Below are 16,753 nucleotides of genomic sequence, written 5' to 3'. Positions count from 1 at the left end.
GACCCCAAGGCAAGCCTCCCCACCCCTCCCCCTATATATAGTGAAGGTATAGGGCTGATTTGAGACAACTTTGCCACGGCAGCCCGACCACAAAACATCAAGATTTTTCCTCTAGATCGTATTTCTGCGGAGCTTGGGCGGAGCCCTGCAGGAGTAGATCCTTCACCACCACCGGAGCGCCGTCATGCTATCGGTGAACTCATCTACTTCTCTGTCTTGCTTGCTGGATCAAGAAGGCTGTGATCATCGTCGAGTTGTATGTGTGGTGAACGCGGAGGTGCCGTCCGTTTGGCACTAGATCGGAGCGGATCGTGGGACGGATCGCATGACGGTTTGTGGGACGGTTCGCGAGGCGGATCGAGGGACGTGAGGACGTTCCACTACATCAATCGCGTTTCTTAACGCTTCCTGCTGTGCGATCTACAAGGGTACATAGATCCAAATCTCCTCTCGTAGATGGACATCACCATGATAGGTCTCTGTGCGCATAGGAATTTTTTTGTTTCTCATGCGACGTTCCCCAACAATCGATACCTCCAAATCGAAGGAATCACAAGGAACCGGTCGCGCACTCCTCTCCCTCTTCCGTCTCGCACCTCTCCCTTGTTTTTCTCCCCTACTCGATCTGCCCCGCTGGACCTCGTCGATCCTTTGATCTACGCCGCCGGCCACTCCCGTCGCATCCTCACATTGGCTCTTCTCGCACCCGCCCCTGCCGGATCCGAGCCGGGCGCACCTGAGGCAGCGACACATCTTGTGGCCGGCGGGCATGCAGTAGCAGATCTTGTGGCTGTCGTCTCGTCTCTAGTCTATCTTCCGATGGCGACGAAAGGTGTAGTAGGCAGCTAGCCGGTGATGGACACACCTGGGCAGCAGTAGCCACGAGCAGACAGCGGTCGGGGTGACAAACAACGCCAGTAGCAGAGAGCAAGTTGCGCGTTGGCAAGCATCAGCGACAACAAAAGCACAAACCTAGAAAAAGTGAAGCGTTGGTTTTTTAATTTGTCATTGCTTGATTACTGCTTCATCTATGTGATCTCTATTGTGAATGTTGTCATTGCTTGATTACTGCTTGTACTTGTGTAATCTAGATTTTGTACTTAATCAATATTGGTTGTTAGTGGTAATCTCAAAATCCATTCCTTTCAATTCTTCCAACCAAACGCTGAACTATAACCATTATATTATTTATTTTATCTTTAACTAAACACACAAATGAAACCAATCCATTTCGATGAAATAGAACCATGACATTCCATTTCACTTGTTTTTAAACCAAACACAACCTAGGGCCTCGTATTGGGCCGAGGTTTCGCCTTTTTTCACTTTTTGCAACGAAGTTGGGCTATTGAAGCTTTGCGGTCTCTGGGGTTTCCTTGACTGGTGGGCCAGTCCACTCGCCGCCGCCCTCCTCCCTTTGTCTCGCAGCCGCCGTCACCTCCTCCGCCTCTCGCCTCGCTTATCGCCGCCTCAAGATGTGGGACGGCGCCGACGGCGGGACTCCAGAGGTCACCCTGGAGACCTCCATGGGCGCCTTCACCGTCGAGGTACCGGAAGCCCGAAATTTCCCTTCCCTTCTTCTTCTTCGTGTTGCTGCTGCTGACAGTTCGTCGATTTTGTTGCTACGTCGTGGCTCCAACCCGGCAGATGTACCACAAGCACGCGCCCAAGACCTGCAGAAACTTCGTAGAGCTCGCGCGCCGCAAATACTACGACAACGTCGTCTTCCACCGCATCATCAAGGTCTATACTCACTTTCCCTTCATGCTCGTTTCTCGTCTGGCACGCAGGTTCTCTACGCCTGCTCCGTTGGGCGAGCGGTGTTCCTTATCCGGTAGTGTTGGTGTAGGATTTCATCGTGCAAGGTGGGGATCCTAGTGGAACAGGCAGGGGCGGCGAATCCATCTACGGGTGAGTTACCAGATCCATTCCATCTTAACTATCTTTGGCTTACTTCTCTTCTCGGGTCGAGGTTATTCAAGTGTCACTGGAGTCTAGAGGAAGCTCGTTAATGCCGTTTACCGTTTAATCTGGATAAGTGTTAGCGCTGTTTACTGTTTATAGCATTGCTTTCGGCCTGCCGGAATTTGTTGCTTGGCAAGAAGCTAAATATGTCTATTGTTCATCAGCCATAAGTTGACATGTAAGGGTTAAATCGTTGATGTTTGGATCATAAGGTTTGTATGGGCATTGTGCTGTCTTTGCAGAGCAAAGTTTGAGGACGAGATAAGGCCAGAGCTGAAGCACACCGGGGCTGGGATTCTATCAATGGCAAATGCTGGTCCAAATACAAACGGAAGCCAGTTCTTCATCACTCTTGCACCTTGTCAGTCGCTGGATGGTGAGACTAGCATTTCAAAATTCCGCCCTATGTTGTTGTTCTTGCCTGTTTGCTTTATTGGACCAGGGTTTGGTTTTTTCCCCATAGCCCTTGAATTCATTCCACACACATGGATTTGTCGCGAGTTTTTTCTGGTTCACCTGGAAACTTGACAGCTTCTATTTAATGGATTGATTAATTGGATGTCCTAATGATTACAGAGAGGTGGAACTAAGATGGCTCGATATTTAAGAGCATTTTGGAAAATTACTTTATTGTTCATGACTAATGCATATTGTCCTTGAGATATGGTACCAGCATAACATGTTTCCCTCGTCACCGCTGATCCTAGGAAACATGAAATATGGTCATATCTGAATTGGACATGATAGATTATTCTACCTCACCGTTTTTCTTCTTCCTTGTGGGAGTTGTCCATGTTGAGCTTTGCATCATCACATTGTTCTTGCATGTCCAATCAACTAACATAATTTTAATGTTCCAGGTAAACACACAATTTTTGGGAGAGTATGCAGAGGAATGGAAATTGTTAAGCGCCTTGGAAGTATTCAGACCGACAAAAATGATAGGTAATGCTTCAACTATATCACGTATGTTTACACGACCACACCAGGCAGTGTACCCCAATGCACATTAGGACTTGCTGTTTATATCTATCTATTATCATTTGTGTAAATGCAAAGGCACATGATCTCTCGTATCAATTCATCTGTGCTGTCTTTTATTAACCATGGGATCTTTCGCAAAAAACAAACAAACAAAAAAACATGGGATCGAGATTTGAATGTATCCATGGAAACCAATGTTGTTGAAATATTGGATCTAACTCAGATTTATTACTTTGTCCAGGCCCATCCATGAAGTGAAAATCCTGCGGACTGTTGTTAAAGATTGAAGCACGCCAGTTGTACCTGCTGTCATGAAATAATCTTTGGTTGTGGCTGCTTCGCAGGAGCATGTATTCTCTGTTTCACAGGGAGGTCTTGTAATGTCAACTTCTTTGGTGTTAAATCCTTGATCTACCTTGCTTGCATGAATAATCTTTTGACCAGTACCAAATAAATAAATATGATTAGCTATCTTTGTTGTGCATCGTGCGATATTGTATTGTGCTAAACCACCCTTCTATGATTTTAACACATTAAGCATGATTTCCAAGGCTTTCAGTTACATGAGAGGCCATGTTAGGAGACAATAAATTGAAGAGAATTTAGAAGTTGAAATAGCCTCATCAGTTGAATTGAAGAAAATCTAGAAGTTGAAATAACCTCATCAGTTAAATTGAAGAGAATCTAGAAGCTGCTCAAACATATATATAACAACGCATTTCTCTTTGTTTCTACCAACCATGCCAACTCAACTTGTCCTATACTCTTTCTTACTCATACAGTGATACAGCTGATCTACAGAGGGGGTAAAGCTCTACATATCAGACTCTGCATCCGCCATGAAGTATACATTACATCATTATATCCGTTTCCGAGGTCAATAAGTGGAACTCCTATATTGACTGACCCCAGCAGATATAGTGCCTGCATCAATGGAGCGTGTGTAACAGCCCGGACCGATGCTTTAGAAGATTCCCTTTTTTATTCCGTTGTCGCCTTATGATTTATTTGTTCGTCGCATTCATCATTACATCAGCACTTCGTTGCCGTCAATTTTCGTCGTTGATCGTTTTGAGACCAACCACCCACGCCCGCAACATCATTAAAATATTGTTTTTAAAATGTGTGTATAAAACTTTTTTGGATTGGGTTAAAACTTGACGTGCGGTCTTATAATAATATAGGTAGGTCACCTGTTAAATTTCGTCGCAATCGTAGTCCGTTTGATACCCGAACGGTCGACTTAGCGGCATCATTATCGACTTACCGACAAACGTTTTTCGGTGTTTCAAAACCTTGTGTCAGGTCGCAAATCTCCCTCTCTTCTCAACCCAACCTATTCTACACAGTCCAACACCACCCCCTGGCCCACCCCTTCGTTTCGGACCGGCCGATCGAGATCTGACGGCCTCCGTTTCACATTAGGCCTAGCCTTCCTAATCTGAAAGCCCTAGCTCCACCCCGGTTTCCGCGCAACCAGTCGCCCAGTTGCAGCTTCCCACCTCCAGCTGCACGGCCCACGAGGCCTAAATCCAGCCCGCCCGGGCCCGGATCGCCCTAAGCCGTCGCTGCCCGCGAAACCATCCCTGCCTCGCTCCAGATCGGGGAAGAGCTCCCGATCCAGAGCCTCGTCGACCACGCCGCTCCGCCGCCTCCCTCCGGCACCCTGCCCCGCCGCCGTCTACAACGCCCCTCCCCGTGTCACTGTCGTGCGTTTGCCCCGCTCTCCCGCACTGCCTTGAGGTGCAGCGCCGCACCCGCACCTCCGATGCACAGCGTCGGCCGCCGCCATGTTTCCATTCGCCCGTGCCGCCCAGCTCCAGATCCGGCGGCCCCGAGGTCGGATCCGTCATTAGGGAACCGATCCCCTGCCTCCTTACCGCCTTAGTCCCGCCTCCAAGGCTCGTTGCCGTCGGCCCCTGCCATGGCCTCGCCCTGCTCGTGCTCAGTCGCGGAAGCGACGAGGAGGACGACGCCCCTTCGCCCATGGCCCAGGCAGTGCCTCGCCTCGCGTGGCCCAGCAAGGGCGGCCTAACAATCCCCGACCGCAAGGCCCAGCGCCCGCACCGCCGGCCCAGTCCGCTTCGCTGAGCCACCTCCCCCATCGAGCCGAGTAGCTAAGTTGCGCCCATCTGTTTTCGGGCCACATCCTGATTCGGCCGATACATAGATTTTCCCCGTTCTGCGATTTCAGCTAATTATCGGGGACATCTAAAATTACAGATTAGATGCATATCTTAAAACACCCGTAACTTTTAAATCGTGCATCGGATTGAAATAAGTTAGATATGTAAAATGTGTAGAATCTCGTGTAGTTTTGCATAATGCCACTTTCATGCATACTTAAAACTTAAAACTGTTAACCATGCTATTTGCTTCGTTTTGCGTGATGCCATGCTAAAACGGTTTAATTCCTAGCTAGTTAACCGTAGCTCCGTTGGAGATGAGCTATATGTAAATTGACTAGAATGTCGTACAGTTTCCTGTGAACTACTTTATTTTGCCGTTTAAAAAACATAAAATATGTTTAGGTCACATCTGGACAGATTTCGATGTTAACATGTGGGGTCATTTTGGAAATGCTATATGCCGTTTCCGACCCCATTTAAAATGCCTAGATAGATAGTTTATTGACGCTTCAGCTCTTGTCATGTTAACAACATTTTAAAATTGCCGCGTACCTAAACGAGGGTGAGTTAAACAATTAAAATGTGGAGTTTCGTCAATATGCAACTCATTGCATATTGAGGTTCATTTAATGTGTAGTGTTTGACTATTGTGAATTATCATGCCATGCCTTGCATAATCAAACTTGACATGCATCATATTAGGGTGTGCATCATGTCATGCATGTGTCGTGGTGAATATCGTGTGTTGATTCTTGTTTTCGGTTTGCTTCTTCTCGATAGAGTTCCGATCCGCTTTGGAGTGTGAGGATCCGTTCGAATACGTTGGTTCATCTGCTTCACGGTTTCTTTCTTCTTCCAAGCAGGATCTCACACAAGATGACCATTTTCCTAGATATCATTAATATCAATACCATGCTAGTTGTCTCGTTTCTTTCGTTATGTCTCGCTGCCTACCACGTGTTATATGTGAGCCTCTCAACATTGTCATGCAAACCTTCAACCTTTCTACAAGCTAGCAAACCACTGATTGGCTATGTTACTGCTTGCTTAACCATTGGATAGCATTACTTGTTGCAGGTGCAGTTGCTTCCATGTGATAACATGGGTTCCTTGCTATATCACCATATAATTGCTAATTAATTTAATGGACCTATATACTTGGTAAAAGGTGGAAGGCTCGGCCTTTCTAGCCTGGTGTTTTGTTCCACCTTTGCCGCCTTAGTTTCGGCTACCGGTGTTATATTCCATAATTGAGCGCTCCGAACACGCTCGGGGTTGTTATGAGGACCACCTTGATAATTATTCTTAGATTAAAACTGGTCTCGCAAGGCCCAACTTTGGTATTATATTTGCCTAATAACTAATAAAAAAACATAGGGACCCACCGGTACCCTCGGATAATTAATCAACCCCTGGGCCAGTATTCGTCATGAGTGTTAGTCCAAACTAGAGTCGTGTGCGGGGCATACCCGGGGCAACTCGAGAGATCTCTATCAGGCCACTATACGCTGCGCTCATCCGATTGTGCCATGTGAACGAGATATGCGGCTCCTATCGGGATCGTCGGCACGTCGGGCGGCCTTGCTGGACTTGTTTTACCTTTTACGAAATATCTTGTGCATCGGGATTCCGATGATGCTTTGGGTTATCTCAGAGTTGAGGTTTTCCACTAAGGAATCCGAGGAGATCACGAGTTTCGTGGTCGAGGCTTTCTATGCGGCTTGTGGTAATTTGTGATGGACTAGTTGGAGCACCCCTGCTAGGTTAAATATTTCGGAAAGCCGTGCCCGCGGTTATGTGGCAACGTGGAAACTTTGTTTAACATCCGGTTCTAGGTAACTTGAAGTAAGCTTAACTAAAATGTGCCAACTGAGTGCGTAATCGTGACTGTCTCTTTTGCGAGCTCCTTCTCCAACCGAGGACACTGTGGGGTTATGTTTGACGTAAGTAGGTGTTCAGGATCATTCATTTGATCATCAGTAGTTCACGTTCGCTGTGCATAGATCATCCCCCTCGTTTATTGATGTACTCGCTAGTTAGCCACCAAATAAATGCTTAGTCGCTTGCTGCAGCCTCACCACTTAACCATACCTCACCCATTAAGCTTTGCTAGTCTTGATACCTTTGGAAATTATATTGTTGATTCCCCTGTGGCTCACAGATTACTACAACACCAGTTTGCACGTACGGGTAAAGTGAGATTATGATGTGAGCGTGATGATTGTGCTTTTGGAGTTTCTTCTTCTTCTTCATCATCGATCTAGGATGGGTTCCAGGCCGGCAGCCTGGGATAGCAAGGATGGACGTCGTTCTTTTATCGTTTGTTTTCATCCGTAGTCGGGCCCTGTTCTTCTTCATGATGATTCTATATTGTTGTATTGATGTGAACTTGATGTAGCTTGTGGCGAGTGTAAGCCAATTCCATATACTCATCTCTTTAGTACATGTACTTGTAACGATATCCATTCTTGCAAAACAACGAGATGGGCTTCTGTCCCCGTCGAGGCCCTCGTGCCAAAATAAGGATAGGATCGCTTCTTGGGCGTTACAAGTTGGTATCAGAGCAGTACCGACCTAGGAGACCCCTTGATTGATCGAACTTGGCCAAGTCGAGTCTAGTGAAAAACTGCTTTGAGTCTAGTTATATATCACAGAGTAGGATTCTTTTTCTCCTTTTCTATGCTTTGGTGAGGAATCTTGACATAATAATTTTAATTCTACTCCTCTTCTCACTAAAAAAAATTAGGATCACGCGGATATTTTGGAATCTATATGATGTCTAGTTCTGTCTTGGTGCCTCATGTCAGACTTGATTTCTTCTAGGGAGTTGAGCTCCAGGTGATTATCGGTCACATCGCTATCATTCAGATTTCTTACTATCTCACGATGGAGGATGTTCAAAATTGCTTCAATACTAGTAGTGCGAGAGGAGTCCAGCATCCCCAGTACTAGTGGAGAGAGTTCGGATGTACTGCCATACTTGGTATCGTTGTGGTTACGAGGATCTGAGGTAGATGAGTTTCTGAGATCTCTGGTTATGTGCTGACGGATTTCACTCCTTGTATCCGTGGACCCGATTGCATGACCAGAAATTTCGGGAGTTCTCGGGTGGGAATTCAAGTAGTGACCTATAGGATAATCTTCCAACGGATGCATGATGTGAGGTTGGGGTTCGACATCTAGTGGATTCGTTTGTTCACGGTCGTTTTTGCAGAGGACAGTCTCAATATATGTCAACAGTATGCTTCGACAAGCCTTGTAGTTTGCTACGCCTAGGGAGCATACTCGAGCGTCATTTCAATATGAAAATCCAATGTACGATCGAGCCCGTGCGATCCTATCCACGAAAATATGAAACGAAATCTGTGTCATGAATTTGTTGTGGCTTGTTTTGTAAGCCGCATCCTTTGTTTTGTTGGAGTATGGTAATTCGAGTTGATTCAATGTCAAGTGGTGAAATTCATATCTTTCCAAGAGGTGTTCTCATATTTGTATGGGAGTGCTAATTCTTTTGGTCAATCAAGTGTCTTATCAATTCTTTTCTACCGGAGTCGTCATGTCAATTCCTTTTCAACCAGTGTGCTTTTCTTCAAGTCAATTCGATCATTTTCAACATTTGCAAGACCAATCTCTCATTTCTTTCTCGAGTTATCTCGTCTATCCCAAGTTGTCTTTGTTTCTCTCCGCCCTCCCACACTTTTCTTCAATGATTAATTATCATCCAAGTGCCTTTCTTTCCATTCTTGTTTCCGCTATCTTCTCTTCTGTGTGGTATCCGGTGATTTTTGTGAAGATTCTCAGAAGTTTCGAGTTCATCATGCTTAATTCTTGTCTTTTCTTCTCTGGAGGATTCAATTCAAGCTTCCGGTGTTCATCATATCCTTTTCAATTGTCCAATGCTTCTCGTGTTGGAAATTCTTATTCAAGCATCTCATGGTTATTATCCAGCTCTGTTCTATCCAGGATGTTAAAGATATCTTAGAAGTTTCTTGTTTTCAATCCTTTCAATTATTTAGAGGGTCTCACCTCATCAAGTTTTCATTTGTACCGGTGCAATATCTGTCTTCCTAAGCAATCTTTTGAACAGTGGTTTCTTTTGAGTGGGCTCATAACCCACAGGTTTCTCCGAGGATCTTATCTGGCTATTCTAATATTTATCTGTTCTTTTGGTCAATTGTCATCTCACCTTCGTGTTATCTTCCCAATTGTTTCCACTCATGAGTAATTCCTTCCATATCTATCCGGTGCATTTCCGATTTGTTTTCATTCTCGATCCTCCTACGACCATCATTTCATAAGATTTATAATTCCCAGCTTTCAACTTTCATCCTCAAATTATTCTCAATTGTCGTCTCTTCGTTCGTCTCTCAATTATTCCGGTGCGTTGTTGAAGTTTTCTTCTAGGTGGATCATGATCTCTTCATTCTCATGTGTCTCCATGCATTCTTGGTATCCCTTTCGTTTGAAATTATTACCGGTGGGTTTTTCAAGACTTCTCAAGTTTGTGTTCTATCTCTCTTCAATCTTTTCATGGAGAATAAGTTGTATGCAAATCGGTTGATTGTCGTCAATTTAACTTGATGAAAGATAAGCATACCATAATTCTTATTCTTGTTTTATCAAGTGATTTCAAGGTTTCTCCCGGAGTGGCTCATGACATCAATTCTTTTTCTCAAGGTGTTCTTATATTTTCTTTTTCTAGAGTTTCAAGCTTTTCTCAAGTATCTCCTCGAGAAGCTTCATCTAAATCTTGCAATGCCTCAATCTTATTCTTTTCAACCTTCCATTCTTTTCTATCATCATTTCATTCCGGTGTTCTCCAAGAGGTTTTTCATGGTGGTGCATCAATATTCAATTCTTCTCAAGTGTTCTTCAAGATTCTTGTTGGAGAACCTCAAGTATTATTTATCTTGCATTTCAAGTGCAATTCTTTCTCCTTTATCCTTGAGGTGGTATTATAGCATTCTTGTTAGTGGAGGAGTCTCGAAGAGAATTTGTTTCAAGAATGAGATAATTAAACCCAACAATTCCTTCAATCATGAAATATTTTCAACCCATGATTTCTTCATTGAGCTTTTGGTTAAGATTTCACCTAAATCTTTTTCTAAGGGTTGTTGATATTATGGTGATTATTGTTGATCCAAGTTCTCAATGTATCCTCTTGGTGTAAGAAGTTGTGCATGTCTTGTTGCTCCTAAGCAATCTTTGTTTCTGTTAGTGGTTGGTTGTCACCTCATTATTTTGGGAGGGTTTTCATAAGTCTAGTACAAGCTTGTTCTTTTCATTGTTGGTTTTCCAACAACTCCGGTCAATTCTTCTTGCAAGGATGCTTGACAAATTCAATCGTGGTAGAAGTTTTCTTTTCTTCTTCATTCTTTCTTCCCAACGATCTAGTTTCTATTCTCTTATTCCGGAGTTGTTGTGATATTGCTCTCTTCTATCCATTATCTAGTTTTGTCAAGATCATGTTCTTTCCTTTCTTATTCATTTAACCGGAGTGTTGTGTCTTCTTTCATGCTATTTCCTTGCATATCAATTTAGTTGGATTGTTGTGTTTTATTTTCAATTTCCTTCCATCATATCAATTTTGCCTCTATTTCCTACCGAAGTCCTGCCGAAATTTCTATTGAATTCTTTCTTGTTCCTCATGTCATTCTTCATCTCTTTGCAACCTCTAAGTTTTGTTGGTTTCACTCGTTTGTCAAAGAAGCGACTAAGTTTTTACCTATTGCTCTTGCTCCTTCTCTTCCCCTTTTCATTCTTAGATCTTGGGGCGAGATCTCTTGTTAGTATAGGAGAGTTGTAACAGCCTGGAACCGACGCTCCAGAAGATTCCCCTTTTATTCCATTGCCGCCGTGTGATTTATTTGTTTGTCACATTCATCATCGCATCATCCATATTGCATTAGCACTTCGTTGCCGCCAATTTTCAAAACTTGCATCCGTTGTTAGTTCTCGGTTCTCTCCATTTTCCTCGTTGACTGTTCCGAGACCAACCACACATGCACGCGCCCGCAGCATCATTAATTTTTTCTTTTCTTTTTGAAGTGTGTATAAAACTTTCTCAGATTGGTTAAAACTTGGCGTGCGGTCTTATTTGAATATAGGTAGGCCACTTGCCAAATTTTGTCGCAATCGGAGTCCATTCGATACCCGAACGGTCGACCATAGCGGCACCGTTATCGGTTTATTGACGGACGTTTTTCAGTGTTTCAAAACCTTGGGCGAGGCCACAAATCTCCCTCTCTTCTCAGCCCAACCTATTCTACACAAGCCAACACCACTCACCTAGCCCACCCCTCCATTTCGGACCGGCCGATCGAGATCCGACGGCCTGGGAACGCTGCAAAAAACCCTAACCCTGTATCCCTGCCTATATAAGGAAGGCCTAGCCTTCCTAATCTGAAAACCCTAGATCCACCTCGGTTTCCGTGCAGCCAGCCGCCCATCCGCAGCTTCCCACCTCACACCTCCAGCTGCACTGCCCGCGAGGCCCAGATCTAGCCCGCCCGGGCCCGGATCGCCCCGAGCCGCCACTGCCCGCGAAACCATCGCTGCCTCACTCTAGCTCGGGGAAGAGCTCCCGATCGAGAGCCTTGTCGGCCACGTTGCTCCGCCGCCTCCCTCCGTCACCCTGCCGCGGCACCGTCTGTAGCGCCCCTCCATGCGTCACCGTCATGGCGTCTGCCCTACTCTCCCGCAGCCCCTCGCGGTGCAACGCCACACCCGCGCCTCCAGTGCAGAGCGCCGCCCGCCGCCATGTTTCCGTTCGCTTGCCCCGCCCCGCTCCAGATCCGGCGGCCTTGAGGTAGGATCCGTCATCAGGGAACTCATCCCCCGCCTCCTCACCGCTCCAGCCCCGCCTCCGAGGCTAGTCGCCGCCGGCCCCGCCATGGCCACGCCCCGCTCGTGCTTAGTGGCCGGAGCGATAAGGAGGACGACGCCCCTTCGCCCACGGCCCTGGCAGCGACTCGCCTTGTGCGGCCCAGCGAGGGCGGCCCAGCCAGCCCCGACCGCAAGGCCCAGCGTCCGCACCATCGACCCAGTCCGCTTCGCTGAGTCACCTCCCCCACCAAGCCAGCTCAGCCCAGCAAGGTGAGCTCTCCTCACCTATACCTCTCCCATGGGCGCAAGTAGCTAAGTTGCGCTCATATGTTTTCAGGCCAGATCCTGATTCGGCCCATACATAGTTTTTTCCCGTTATGCGATTTTGGCTAATTACCAGGGACATTTAAAATTACAAATTAGATGCAAATCTTAAAACACTTGTAACATTTAAATCGTGCATCGGATCGAAATAAGTTAGATATGTAGAACGTGTAGAATATCGCGTAGTTTCGCAAAATGCCACTTTCATGCATATTTAAAACAGTTAAGATTGATGTTTACTTCGTTTTGTGTGATGCCATGCTAAAATGGTTTAATTCATAGCTAGTTAACCGTAGCTCTGTTGGAGATGAGCTATATATGTAAAACAACTAGAATGACGTGTAGTTTCATGTGGACCACTTTATTTTGCCGCTTAAAAACTACAAAATATGTTTAGGTCACATCTGGACACATTTTGATGTTAACATGTGGGGACGTTTCGGAAATGATATATGTCGTTTCCGACCCTATTTAAAATGCCTAGATAGGTAGTTTATTGACGCTTCACCTCTTGCCATGTTAACAACATTTTAAAATTGTCGTGTACCTAAACGAGAGTGAACTAAATAATTAAAATGTGGAGTTTCGTCAATATGCAACTCGTTGCATATTGAGCTTCATTTAATGTGTAGTGTTTGACTGTTGTGAATTGACATGCCATGCCTTGCATAATCAAACTTGACATGGATCATATTAGGGTGTGCATCATGTCGTGAATGTGCCGTGGTAAATATCGTGTGTTTATTCTTGTTTCCGGTTTGCTTCTTCTCGATAGAGTTCCGATCCGTTTCAGAGTGTGAGGATCTGTTTGACTATGTTGGTTCGTGTGCTTCACGGTTTCATTCTTCTTTCAAGCAGGATCTCAGGTAAGATGACCATTTCCCTAGATACCATTACTATCAATGCCATGCTAGCTGTCTCATCTCTTTCGTTATGTATCGCTGCCAACCACCTCTTAAATGTCAACCTCTCAACATTGCCAGGAAAACCTTCAACCTTTCTACAACCTAGAAAACCACTGATTGGCTATGTTACCACTTGCTTAACCATTGGATACCATTGCTAGTTGCAGGTGCAGTTGCTTCCATGTGATAACATGGGTTCCTTGTTATATCACCATATGATTGCTAATTAATTTAATGGACCGATATACTTGGTAAAAGGTGGAAGGCTCAGCCTTTCTAGCCTGGTGTTTTCTTCCACCTTTGTCGCCTTAGTTACGGCTACCGGTATTATATTCCATAATTGAGCGCTCCTAACACGCTCGGGGTTGTTATGGAGACCCCCTTGATAATTCGTATTAGATTAAACTGGTGTGGCAAGGCCCAAATTTGGTATTACATTTGCCTAATAGCTAATAAAAACACATAGGGACCCGTCGGCACCCGCGGATAATTCGTTGGCAGTGCTCCTCATGAGTGTTGGTCCAAACTAGAGTCGTGTGCGGGGCCAACCTGAGGCAACTCGGGAGATCTCTATGAGACCACTGTACGCTGCGCTCATCCGATTGTGCCTTGAGAACGAGATATGCGGCTCCTATCGGGATCGTCGGCACGTCGAGCAGCCTTGCTGGACTTGTTTTACCTTTTACGAAATATCTTGTGCATCGGGATTCCGGTGATGCTTTGGGTTATCTCAGAGTTAAGGTTTTCCAATAAGGAATCCGAGGAGATCACGAGTTTCATGGTCGAGGCTTTCTATGCGGCTTGTGGTAATTTATGATGGACTAGTTAGAGCACCCATGTAGTGTTAAATCTTTCGTAAAGTCGTGCTCGCGGTTATGTGGCAACGTGGAAACTTTGTTTAACATCCTGTTCTAGATAACTTGAAGTAAGCTTAATTAGAATGTGCCAACTGAGTGTGTAACCGCGACTGTCTATTTCGTGAGATCCTTCTCCAATCGAGGATACAGTGGGGTTATGTATGACGTAAGTAGGTGTTCAGGATCATTCATTTGATCATCAGTAGTTCACGTCCGCTTTGCGTAGATCACCCCCCTCTTTTATTCTTGTACTCGCAAGTTGGCTACCAAATAAATGCTTAGTCGCTTGCTGCAGCCTCACCACTTAACCATACCTCACTCATTAAGCTTTGCTAGTCTTGATACCTTTGGAAATGAGATTCCTGAGTCCCTTGTGGCTCACAAAATACTACAACACCACTTGCACGTACATGTAAAGTAATATTATGACGTGAGCGCGATGATTGTGCTTTTGGAGTTTCTTCTTCTTAATCATCGACCTAGGATGGGTTCGAGGCCAGCAGCCTCGGTGTAACATCCCAATTTTCTGAAATCAGGATGCTACTAGATCATTCATATGTATCTCATATTTTTCTATGCATTATTTGTTCTTTCTGAAAATCCTATTCATTATGCAACTGAGGGCAATTTATTGGAGTGGAGATAACATGACTTCTCGCCAGTCAAATAAAAAGTTCATAATGTCCAAAATATTATTTGGAGTCACCTCGTAAGGTTTTTTATGCAAATTTTATAAACTCCAAATTATTTTTAGTTGAGTTTTCGATGCTTTTTGTGTGGCCTATTGCATAAATTTATTTTCAAGTTTGCATTAGGTTTGGAACTACTGTTCCTGTCGTATATTTTAGTTGCATTTATTTCTCTCTCTTTTATGGTATTTTAGTATATGTTTTTCTGGTATTTATTTAGCTAGAAAAAAAATATTTGTTTGTATTTGGTAGTTGTTTTAAAAAAACAAAACCACACTGTGCACACGGGCTGCATAGTAGCCCAACCCAGTCGGGGCTTTGCCTCGCTGTGAGGCCGACCCAGCCGCAAGAGCGCTCAGCCCAGCCAGCGACCGAGCCCAGCTGGCGAGGGACCGACCCACCGCTCCCGTAACCAAGCATTGCCACGGCTCCACCCCGAGCCGGACTCCCACCACATGCGCTCGCCAATACTTCTTTCCGCGAGCAGATAGCCCAGGGACCCCGATCCCCTGCACCGATCTTTTTCCTGTCGCCGTAGAATCGCACCTCGCCGATGTTGGAAATATGCCCTAGAGGAAATAATAAATTAGTTATTATTATATTTCCTTGTTCATGATAATTTTCTATTGTTCATGCTATAATTGTATTAACCGGAATCCGTAATACATGTGTGAATATATAGACCACAACATGTCCCTAGTGAGCCTCTAGTTGGCTAGCTCGATGATGAATAGATGGTCATGGTTTTCTAATCATGGACATTGGATGTCATTGATAACAGGATCACATCATTAGAAGAATGATGTCATGGACAAGACCCAATCCTAAGCATAGCACAAGATCGTGTAGTTCGTCTGCTAGAGCTTTTCTAATGTCAAGTATCATTTCCTTAGACCATGAGATTATGCAACTCCCGGATACTATAGGAATGCTTTGGGTGTATCAAACGTCACAACGTAACTGGGTGATTATAAAGGTGCACTACATGTATCTTCGAAAGTGTCTGTTGGGTTGGTACGAATCGAGACTGGGATTTATCGCTCTATGTGATGGAGAGGTATCTCTGGGCCCACTCGGTAATGCATCATCATAATGATCTCAATGTGACTAAGGATTTAGCCACAAGATGATGTGTTTCGGAACGAGTAAAGAGACTTGCCGGTAATGAGATTGAACAAGGTATAAAGATACCGATGATCGAATCTCTAGCAAGTGTCATACCGGTAGACAAAGGGAATTGCATGCAGGATTGAGTGAATCCTCGACATCGTGGTTCATCCGATGAGATCATCGTGGAACATGTGGGAGCCAACATGGATATCCAGACCCCATTGTTGGTTATTGGCTGGACAGATGTCTCGGTCATGTCTGCATGTTTCCCAAACCCATAGGGTCTACACACTTAAGGTTCGGTGATGCTAGAGTTGTTATGGGAATCGTATATGTGGTTACCGAAGGTTGTTCGGAGTCCCGGATGAGATCCCGGACGTCACGAGGAGTTCCGGAATGGTCCGGAGGTACAGATATATATATAGGAAGTCCAGTTTCGGTGGCCGGAAAAGTTTCGGGGTTTATTGGTATTGTACCAGGACCACTAAAAGGGTACTGGGGGTCCACCGGGAAGGTCCACCTGTCTCGGAGGGCTACATGGGCTGAAAGGAGAAGGGAACCAACCCCTAGTGGGTTGGTACGAGCCAAGGAGGAGGCCCAAGGCGCACAAGGAGGCCAAGGAGGACAAACCCTAGGGCGTGATGGCTGCCTTGGGTGGCAAGCCACCCCCTAGGGCACCGCCCCCTCCTCCATCTAGGGCTGCCGCACCTCCTAGGGTTTCCCTAGGGGTGGCGCACCCCCTCTTCCTCCCTCATATATATAGTGGAGGACTTGGGAGGGATACATAGACCTGATTCTATCTCCCTCGGCGCAGCCCTACCTCTCCACCTCTCCTCAGCCGCGGTGCTTAGCGAAGCCCTGCCGGCAAGCCACAAACTCCATCGCCACGATGCCGTCGTGCTGCCGGAGGTCTCCCTCAACTTCTCCTCCATCGTTGCTGGATCAAGAAGGGGGATACGTCCCTA

General features: G+C 45.5%; 1 protein-coding gene across 1 annotated transcript; it reads left to right on the top strand.

The window, feature by feature from the left end:
• Positions 1–1,355: 1,355 nt before the first annotated feature.
• Positions 1,356–3,420, top strand: LOC123411021 (peptidyl-prolyl cis-trans isomerase CYP18-2). The gene is made up of 6 exons (XM_045103936.1): positions 1,356–1,547; positions 1,648–1,743; positions 1,850–1,911; positions 2,208–2,341; positions 2,826–2,910; positions 3,191–3,420. The coding sequence occupies exons 1-6, from the start codon at positions 1,476–1,478 to the stop codon at positions 3,234–3,236; spliced, it is 495 nt and encodes a 164-aa protein (XP_044959871.1). The 5' UTR covers positions 1,356–1,475; the 3' UTR covers positions 3,237–3,420.
• The last annotated feature ends 13,333 nt before the right edge of the window (positions 3,421–16,753 follow it).

The sequence above is a fragment of the Hordeum vulgare genome, chromosome 7H (genome assembly GCF_904849725.1).
Source record: "Hordeum vulgare subsp. vulgare chromosome 7H, MorexV3_pseudomolecules_assembly, whole genome shotgun sequence".
Taxonomy (NCBI): Eukaryota; Viridiplantae; Streptophyta; class Magnoliopsida; order Poales; family Poaceae; genus Hordeum; species Hordeum vulgare.
This window is presented reverse-complemented; position numbering and strand designations above follow the sequence as displayed.

What these genes read in the sequence shown, in the direction of transcription:
- LOC123411021 (XM_045103936.1), top strand. Translation starts at nt 1,476, where the DNA reads ATGTGGGACGGCGCCGACGGCGGGACTCCAGAGGTCACCCTGGAGACC. An exon ending in TCTTCCACCGCATCATCAAG is followed by an intron (nt 1,744 to 1,849) that starts GTCTATACTCAC and finishes GTGTTGGTGTAG; the next exon opens with GATTTCATCGTGCAAGGTGG. An exon ending in ACCTTGTCAGTCGCTGGATG is followed by an intron (nt 2,342 to 2,825) that starts GTGAGACTAGCA and finishes TTAATGTTCCAG; the next exon opens with GTAAACACACAATTTTTGGG.